The sequence below is a fragment of the Phaethon lepturus genome, unplaced genomic scaffold, assembly GCF_000687285.1.
Source record: "Phaethon lepturus isolate BGI_N335 unplaced genomic scaffold, ASM68728v1 scaffold4105, whole genome shotgun sequence".
Classification (NCBI taxonomy): domain Eukaryota; kingdom Metazoa; phylum Chordata; class Aves; order Phaethontiformes; family Phaethontidae; genus Phaethon; species Phaethon lepturus.
In genome coordinates this window covers 141,766-151,775 of record NW_010541056.1, presented here as the reverse complement: position 1 = coordinate 151,775, position 10,010 = coordinate 141,766, and the positions used below count along the sequence as shown (strand labels likewise).

The window sequence follows — 10,010 nt, the reverse complement described above, 5'->3', positions numbered from 1 at the left end:
CTCGCCTCCGCGTGCGCCGCAGCAGGAGAGCGGGGCCGCGGGCTGCGCAGGGCACGTGAGCATCGCGGGCATCTGCCCAGGCTCTCGCAGCCGTAACCCCTCCCGAGCCTCCGCCGTATGCTTGTTGCCGCCTCTTTTCCCTTCCCCTTCTCCCTCCTTCATCCTCCCTCCTCTCTCCCACAAGAAGGCGGCTGTCTGGCCACCTCATCAGCCACACGAAAGAGAAATGGGTGTGATAATTACCCACAGCTGCGCCCAAATGGTGTCTCCTGGCTTTCTGTCTCTGTCCTGTCTAATCCCTTCGGCGCAAGAGATCGTTAGGCAAATGTTCGTGGCCTGCATCCCCAAACAGAAAGCAAGAATACGAATTTTGAGCTAAAATTAACCTGCCCGAGAGCGTGTTTGAGTTTCCTTTCTGTCTGCGCAGTGCCATTATATCACAGGAGTTAGTAATATTTAAAACATCCCCCTGCTCTTAATACCACCCTTTCCCATAGAAATCATCAGCTGCTTGACAGCGACCACGTGGCAACACACACAAAGAAACTTTTCTTTCATCTCCTTGCGGTCAGCGTGAAAAAGAAGATGACTGTCCGCGTTACAGTGACCGGAGCAGCCTGCGTGTTGCTGCCTGCTCCTGAATTTCAGCCGCAGGCTGATGCTTTTTGAAGGCTCTGCTCCTCCATGCTGTGTCTTGCCGCTAGCCACCGAGTACAGCCTCTTATTACAAGGAGAGGGAGAGCTTAAAAGCTGGGTTTAGCAACTGATTTGCCCATGAGAGATGCTTGCTATACCGACTCTAAGAAAACATGCTGCAGTGCACATGAAAACCGATGCGCACCCAGAGTCTCATTAGTTCCATATGATAAATGCTTCATGCTACAGCAAGTTGTTGAAAGTTTTTTATATTTAGCCCTGGAATTTCACTGGCTGCATCCCTTCACCAGATGCTGTGTGTTAATCTCCTGTTTACACCTCTAGGCTGACGCTGGGTAAGCCCCTGGGAGAAGGTTGCTTTGGGCAAGTCGTCATGGCTGAAGCGGTGGGGATTGACAAAGACAGGCCAAAAGAAGCAGTGACTGTGGCAGTGAAGATGTTGAAAGGTAAGAAAATGGGCTGATTAGGGATCGGGATGGGCGGTGCGGCAGTTCTCATCCACAAAGTTTCTTTTGTGGCGTCTGAACTCTGTCATCGTGGGGGGGGTCAAAGAGCACATAGCTGACCTCAGCCTTCAGCAGTTTGGGGTGTAAATCTGCGCCCTTGACAGCCTGTTTATCTTAAGCAGTGAGTATTTAGGAGCCAGGAGATGTATTAGCATCGTGTGGGTCTCTCTGCTTTTAGTTTAGTTCATGTCAGAGACTGTCCACGTGTAGATCCTAGCCCATTCAGTCCAGGTGGCTGGTGCCTATTTATTTTCAATTTAATTGTAAGGTTAGTTTGCAGCAAAGGCACAGATATTGGAGGTTTGATAACTAAGGACAACATTTTTATGTCTGATATTATTGTGTTGCCTCTTAACACATAACACTGAAGGGGTGGTCAGTCTATCAAAGAGGTTGAGACTATTTTTTGTTAGGACATAGCATATGACTGTATAGCGTATATTGGAAAACAAGTCCCATATTCTGCATTTTGAAGCACATGTGTTTTACACCAGCTGGTGAGCCTCAGTGGAGTTCGGGCTGGCACACTAGAAAATATGAACCAAACTTGTGTCTTGTACAGATGATGCTACAGAAAAAGATCTATCTGACCTGGTGTCAGAGATGGAGATGATGAAGATGATTGGGAAGCATAAAAATATCATCAATCTCCTTGGAGCCTGTACCCAGGATGGTGAGTAGAGAAAAGAAAGTAAGCCAGGACTTTCCAGCAGGTCTGCGGAAGTCTCATTAATCATAATTTTTCAAGAGTTTTTAAGGAAACAGTCATGCCGTGATGGGATTTTTAGATATTTCCCCAGCTTAGGAGCAAGATTTTAACTTCTGTCTCTCGTTATACTTGCAGCTTTAATATGAGAAAGGGTGCTATATCGTATGAAGACTCTCTAATCCCTTACTGTAGGGGGAAAAAAATTGCTTTTTACAGTGGCTTTACCCATGCCCCTTGTTCTGAATTATCAGTCCTGTTTTAGTGGAACTTGTATCCCATGAATTTGAAATGAGCACTTTTACTCTCTAAAGACCACAGTGTTTTTATTAACACTAATTATGTCATGTAAAGCGATGCAGAATGGCATAAAATTCTGGAAATTAAAAAATCTTAAGAAGCACTTACCCCTTGTTTGAGATCTCATGGCGTTTTTTGATTTGAAAATGCTTGCTTTTCAGTACACAGCATGGTCTGGAAGGAATAGGCACCAGGTCAGGGATTAGGTACTTTTAGCCACTAGTTGTAGCTCTGCCACTATCCTGCTATGGAGCTTTGGGCCAGTCACTTCGCCAAGTCCGGACCTCCTCTTCATTCAAGTTGTGCTTACTGATTTCGCAGTTAAACTTCTATTAATTTAGTTCATTTATTATAGAATGCTAAAAGAAGATTCTTTACATCAAAACATTTTACCCTTTAACCTTACTCCAGTTTTCACACGGTTCTGTTTATCCAAAGGTCCGTTGTACGTGATAGTAGAATATGCTTCCAAAGGAAACCTGCGTGAGTACCTGCGAGCACGCCGCCCCCCGGGGATGGAGTATTCGTTTGATATTAACAGGGTACCAGAAGAGCAGATGACATTCAAGGACTTAGTGTCATGCACATACCAGTTGGCAAGAGGCATGGAGTACCTGGCTTCACAAAAAGTAAGTAGAACTTGGCAAATACAGCACAAAGAACATGGTGCGTATTTGTTCAGCACTCCTAGCCTTGTTCTCATCTCATGTACATTCAGGAATTTGCTGGGAGAAGGACCTTTCTCAAACAAGTTGCATAATCCATACACTTGAAGATCAGTGGGAAAATTCATATGCTTAAAGTTGTTAGTCTGTTTAATGACATTGCTAAAATGGCCCGGAATGAATCATTTAAGTATCGTGTACATATCTGCATTTTGAATTCATAAGCACAGGTAGCTCATGATTATACAAGTCACATTATTCCACCCATGAGAAAGCAGGCACCATTTGCCTCCTGTTTCCAGTCAAATCAACCAAATCTGCTCACGTAGTGATGGCAAATACATTAATTCGGTTCGTGAAAGGACTTACAGAATGATAACAGGCAGAGTTGAGAAGAGCACAAGATGCCAGGGAGAAACGTTAAACAGAAAAGGCAAAAATAAGTGGAATGTGTTAGTCACTCTAAATGATGTGCTTTACTTAAAACTAGTGTTTGACAGGAGAGCAAGTTTGCTGAAAGAATTTTTGTCCTGTCACGTCTCTAGACACTTACTTCTCCATTTTTTTTCTTGAAACACTTTTTTTTTTTAACCAGTAATTTGGTTAAGCTATGGTTATGAAACCTTAAATAGTCCTGTATAACTAACTGTAAACATTGTGGCTTGGTGGAGAGGCAATCATGAATGCCCTGGGTGGTGTTTGGACCCAGTGTCTAAACCAGAGCACCAGATATTGATGATAAGGACTTCCTTCAAGATGTGAAGTAGTTAGTGGGATTTATACTGATTTCCAGTTGTGCCCGCTCCCAAGTATGGTACTGTTTTTAATCAAAGACTGAGTGTAAACCTCCAGTCCTGTTGCATGGAGTCATGATTTTATTTTACTGCTTTTCTGCACTTGTAGAGGTTAGGGAGGTGGGGAATTGGAGTCTAATTTTGCTTTTATTCTTTTGTTTTGAAACAGTAATTCTTAGCATAGTAAGGTAGACAGCATGACATGCATGACACCGAGACGAAATCTTCTAATGGAGTAAGCGCGAGTATTGTAGTAGGTAAAGCACCTTAGGATATCTCTTTCTAAGACTAATAAAGCATTTGCCTGGCAAGGAGCCATGTCCCAAGAAAATAGAACTGTTGTGAACGGAAAAAATAAATCTTTTGATTGGCAAATCTTGAGAACAAGCGTCCGCCTGAGAAGCTCTGAAGTGCTGTTGTAGGACACTGCCAAGAAGGTGTGTGCTCGCCCAGATGCACATGGCAGAACCATTTCATCCTTGATCCAGTTCCTTTGGAAAAACAGTTGATCAGCGCTGCGCCGAACTTGACAGCATGTGAGGCATTGCACAAGGCAGAGGGAAAACAAAGCGGTGCACAGTAAAACTGCGCATTCCGGTTCTTCAGATATCCCACCATTTCTGTTTGTGTTTCACTAGCTCTTTTCCCCGTAGGGATCCATTTATTGAGCTGGAATAATAAGAGAGCTGGTCTTCTCACGGTATTTCCATCATGCAGGAACTGTGAGAAGGCCAGTGTTCTTGTTATTTCAGTCCAATAAATGGCTCACTGAGACCTCAAAAAAGAAAAAAGAAATGTGTAAAGAAGGTTTTTTTGCCTCACAGAAAGTTTTGTCTTACAAGCAATTGTATATTGAAAATGAGATGTTGTTTCTAAGTTGGATGGATGCTTCTTAAAATTCTGTTGACATGTGCTCTCCATCGTTCCAGTACTGTGAAAGAACGACAGGGGAGCTCCAGATGCAGGGACTGGCCCAGATCACTGCGAAGAGACAGAAGATTATTAGGGTCAGAGGGTCAGCTATGAAACCTGTCAGTTGTGGAAAACAACAATCATAGAATCATAGAACCGTTTGTGTTGGAAGGGACCTTTAAAGACCGTCTAGTCCAACCCCCCTGCAATGAGCAGGAACATCTGAGTGGTCAAGCATTGGAACAGGCTGCCCAGGGAGGTGGTGGAGTCACCATCTCTGGAAGTGTTCAAAAAACGTGTGGATGTGGCGCTTCAGGACATGGTTTAGGGGACATGGTGGCGCTGGATTAATGGTTGGACTTGATGATCTTGAAGGTCCTTTCCAACCTTAGTGATTCTGTGATCTTCAACTAGAGCAGGTTGCTCAGACCCCCGTCCAACCTGGCCTAGAATGTTTCCAGGGATGGGGCATCTACCACCTCTCTGGGCAACCTGGGCCAGGGCTTCACCAACCTCATTGTGAAAAATTTCTTCCTCCTATCCAGTCTAAATCTGCCCTCTTTTAGTTTAAAACCATCACCCCTTGTTCTATTGCTACAGGCCCTGCTAAAAAGTCTTGTCACCATCTGTTTCTAAGCCCCCTTTTAAGTACTGGAAGGCTGCAAGAAGGTCTTCTCTTCTCCAGGCTGAACAACCCCAGCGCTCTCAGCCTGTCCTCACAGCAGAAGAGTTCTATCCTGCTGACCATTTTTGTGGCCTCTCTGGACCCTCTCCAACAGATCCATGTCTCTGCTGTGCTGAGGGCTCCAGAGCTGGATGCGGTACTCCAGCTGGGGTCTAATGGCACCGTTTTGAAGATAGGAAACGTCTCAGCTGTGAAACTGTAGGGCATGAGAAGGCAGAATTATACTGAGAGAAGGTACCAGGGTTTGAATCGTTTGGCGTATTCACTCAGAGGTGTTAGATGCCATTTGAGATGCTCTGTGATACCCCCAGCCTGCCGCGCTGTAAAGGCACGTGTCTGCTGTAGATCCTGTGTCGTCCCTGGTAGTCTCGTCACAGGGCATCTCAGATGAGATGAGAGAAGTGTGTACTTCTGTTTGGGCAGCTGAATTGAGTTCCTAGTGTCACAGAGGGTGTTCTTGTAGGGTTTGAGAACGGGGACAGGGAAGCAGGAAGGCTGTCTTGTATTGTTGTTTCTGCTACTGTCGCATTGCTGATGCTGAAGGAGAAGACTGATTTGATGCTGAAAACATGTACTGTTGTCTAGTCCTGTGCACATGAAGGCACTGCTGGAGCAGGTTTTTCCTGGCAGTTCCCTGTGGCTAACCCAGTGAGGAGCAGAAGCTTTGTAGGCTCATTTTACCCACGCAGGATAAGAGGTCTCAGAAAATTGCTGGGGCAAGTTATAATGCAGGAAAGAAACTGGCTGTTGTACGGGGTTTTTTTGTAGTGGTTCAGTCCAGCATGTCTATGCACATTCTGAAAGAAAAAGGACAACATAAAGAGTAATCCAAAATTGAGGAGGGGAAAAAAAAAAAAAGAAAGCAATATTTAACTTGAAAAGAAGTAGCTGCCACCTTGTATCAACCCTAATAAGGCTTCTTAAGCACAGGAATAGTATCCAGAGCAGTGACAATGTCTTTTTAGTGTCAAGAATCAGTTGCAAGATGTGAAGGAAAAAACTCTGAGGAGACAACATGTTTAGTTTCAGTATCAAAGCTGTTTGAAAAGCAAACAGCTGAGCCCAGATTGTTTTGGGTTTTTTTTTTCCTTTTCATAATTAAATTGTTATGGTTTTGTGGTTGAAGCAAATACACACACCTTAGACAACTAGTTTAAAATTATATACCGTGGGTATATCTCATATTAAGATCTTCTGTATTAAAAACAGTTGCACTGATCCAGACCGTCAGTTTTCAGCTCTGGTGAGATGATATAATTTAAGAGAAACAACGTAATAAAATGCTCATTAACATTTGCAATGGAAGTGCTGCAATACTGGTACCTGGGCGTGTGTAACAGCGATTGAATCACAAACAGCGTGGCACAGTTCGGGTCACCACCCAAGCTTTCAGCCTTAGCAAAACACAAGTCTTAAATAAACCAGGCTTTTCTAAGAGGCTGCAGTTCAGCCTGGAAACACCAGCTGAGGGGATGGGTTGCAGTAACTAAGACCGTCATATTTCACAGGCTTGTAGTAAACGTGTGACTTTCCCACCTTGTGATTTAGGTTAAAATCTGCAAAGGAGACTTAGTTATGGTGTAGAAGTAACTTCACTTTTACAACAGTTTATTTCAATGGGTCTTTTTTTTTTCCTTTCTTTTCTTTCCAGTGTATCCATCGAGACTTGGCTGCAAGAAACGTTTTGGTAACTGAAAATAATGTCATGAAAATAGCAGACTTTGGTTTAGCCAGAGACATCAACAATATAGATTATTATAAAAAGACTACTAATGTAAGTGGTTGGTTTTCTTACCTCTGGAAACAAGTGTTTCTTTCAATAATTCACTTCAAAATTATGGTTATAAACTTAATGGCCTTCTTGTACAGCAGCCTTACTTTTCATTGCAGACAGAAAACGGGGATCAAGGACATAACCATTTCTGTCTCCTCTTACAGTGCCAGTATAACCACAGAGACTGTATATTGTATGATTTGTTAGAAATGCCAAAATACAAGAATTGGTTTTTGTGTGTCCCTGACTCCAATCACTTGAAATAAGTGGAAATATTCCTGTTGATTCCAGCTCATTTTGTAGCAAGCCCAGTTTCTTGAAAAACACTGTATAAACACTGCTAGCAATAACCATAATAAAAATCCTGTTTATGCGTGGTAATGCCACATTCAGCTTTATGCCTTTTGCCTGTACTTAGCTTGTTAGGTACAAGTTATGATGTTAGTATCCAAGTAGTGCTAGAGGTTGAGAAATTTGATTTTTACTCCCCACTCTGTCACCGTTTCACTGTTTAACCTGTACCAAATCAAGAAGGCAAAACGTTTCAGATGTAGTTATTGATGCCTAGTTTGAACAGCTTACACTTCCTTCTCAGGGCATCTCTTAAGATCCTGATGAGCTACACTTGGGTTTTGATGGAAACTTTGCAGAACTCATTCAGTGCTACAGACTTTATTATTTTGTATATCAATTATTAATATTCATTTTAATTATTAACAATAATGTTAAGTAGCTTATCTATTAAAATAAAGCACTAAGTGATTAAAGGCATTTTAATGGTAATATCTGCCCACTTCCAAGAGAGAGATCAGCCAGGTATGGGTGTGTCGGTACTGGAGCGAGTTGAACCTTCTTGATATCAAATTTAGTGCGATTCCAGGGCTCTGAGCAGAGCAGACTGTGTGTGGAAAGCAGCAGGCAGTTGTAACTGTGTGAGCTTTGGGCCACTGCAAAAGGTGGAACAGGAAAACAAAATTCTTGGGTTTAGCAACCAACTTATTTTTGCAGGCAGGTCTATTTTTCAGAGGATTATTGATGGGGTTTTTTGTCTTTAAAGAGCCATGGTGGAATTATCTTTTTAATTTTCATCTGCTTATCCTATTGTTCTGCATGCAGTTTGGGAACTTTCTGGGAGCCCTCAATGCTTTTAAATTTATCTTCAACGTTTATAACCATTTTTCTTAATGGTCTCCCTACTTTATCGCATTTTACTTATTTTCCCTGAAAATGTTAAAGGTAAATTATGTGCTGGCTTGCATTAGCAGCCTGTTCTCTGATCATTAATTAATCTTTTAAAAAACATCAGTGTTGAAATCATCCTGTAAGTTGCTGCCATTTTAATTTTTCTTCCCTTCCCCTCCACCCTTACAGGGACGGCTTCCAGTAAAGTGGATGGCTCCAGAAGCTCTGTTTGACAGAGTTTACACACATCAAAGTGATGTGTAAGTGGCCTTATCTGAATGGGGTTTTGGGGGGTGGGAAAGGGGGTTGTTTTGGTTTGTATTTATTAAAGTTTGGGATATTTTAACTGTATTTTCCTGTTGTCCTTTACCTTTAAGCATTTTCATTCTGTTTCACATATTAATAGATGGAACAGGACTTGCCCTTAGAAAGTGAGGATTTTATGGTAGACTGCTAACCAGTGCTCTGTTACTAATCTGCCCAGCTTCAAAGCACATGAAAGGTGGAAAATGCTAACCTCCTTCTGTCAGTGCGGAAGTTTCCCCCCTTGAACTTATTTACGGATGTGCAGCTACAAAGAGTCTATCTAATTTGCTTGGCTTTTGACATACTCTGGACTTCCTTCAGGTTTTTAAAAAAGGAAAAAAAAAAAGAGAGAGAAAAAAAAGACAGAAAAGAAAGTTCCTGAAAACTTCTTATAAAAATTTGTGCTAAGATTAGGTATAATAAAACAGAGGCTGGATATACTGGAAAAGTTTTCTCTGATTTTTTAGAAGTGTGTTTGCTTCCCAGCAGTACTTCACACGTAGTAGGAAATCATTGGACTCTGACACTTCAGAATCTTTTAATGTGTGCACAGAGTCGCTGGCTGATGCAACCGCTCAGGATTTATTCTGCTTTTTATTACAGTTTCCTAGGCCCATCTACAGTACTCGTGTGCATTGTGCTTGAAGTAGACGTGTTATTTTTTTTTTATGCAATGCAGATGAAGATCTTACGGTTTTTTATTTCTAAAAGAGAAGCTGTTAACTGTAAAGGGCTGGATGCTTCCCAGCACAGGTGTAAAAGTTTATGCATGTCAGTGCAGGATTAAAAAGAGAAAGGGCAGACTGGAGAAAATAAGAGGTATCTCCTCTTTCTTTAAGCTGGGTGCACTTCCTGAGCTGCTTTCTCCTTAAGAAATGCATTTACTGAGGCTTTTCTTGCAATCTTTGCGTTACTTACAAAGGAGACTTTATACACAGGTTAAGGGTGGATCAAACTTTTGTTTTAAAATAACATCTTGGCAAAATACTTAACTGCATATGAAGTAAGCTACTTCACTGGTTCAGGACTGAAAGTCGGTCTGAGCTCCCTCCGCAGCAGCCAGGGAGCACGAGGATTTCAGTGCTGAAACTTGGAGTCGTGGCCCCATGGTGGCTTTGAAATCGGCTAAAGATAATATTATTGTAAGTTTGTGCAAACGGTTTACTAAAATACACTGCTGCAAAGCTAGGAGAGCTGCAGCGAAACTCGGGCGCCAGCGCAAGCTGTGTGCTGCTGCTCACCTGGCAAGAGCCCTGGGTTGCCAGCAAGGCGTGATGAGGCAAGCTCTGGAGGAGGTGGCAAGCAGGCAGGAAAACTGGCTTAAAATTATCCTCCTTCATTTCCTAACAAAAATTAATTTTAAAAAAAAAAGAGGAGGAGAATGATGTGAAATACTTGTTTTGAACAGTCTGCTTTTTCCAAAATATCCTACCACATACTTGCAAACTAGCTCAGCTGTGAATATTCTGTAAATGATTAAGCTGTGAAGATGCAGTTTTTTGCAGTAGCCCTGGAAACTCGGG

At 42.3% G+C, this 10,010-nt stretch overlaps 1 protein-coding gene across 1 annotated transcript in view; it reads left to right on the top strand.

Annotated features, from left to right (window-relative positions):
• The first annotated feature begins 982 nt into the window (after positions 1-982).
• The window catches only part of LOC104621186 (fibroblast growth factor receptor 2), a 14,371-nt gene continuing 5,343 nt past the window's right edge, over positions 983-10,010 (top strand). The window contains exons 1-5 of the mRNA XM_010287607.1: positions 983-1,103; positions 1,726-1,836; positions 2,608-2,798; positions 6,877-6,999; positions 8,371-8,441. Of these exons, the coding sequence (XP_010285909.1) occupies positions 1,031-1,103; positions 1,726-1,836; positions 2,608-2,798; positions 6,877-6,999; positions 8,371-8,441 (569 nt within the window). The 5' untranslated portion in view covers positions 983-1,030. The remainder of the gene's footprint in view (positions 1,104-1,725; positions 1,837-2,607; positions 2,799-6,876; positions 7,000-8,370; positions 8,442-10,010) is intronic.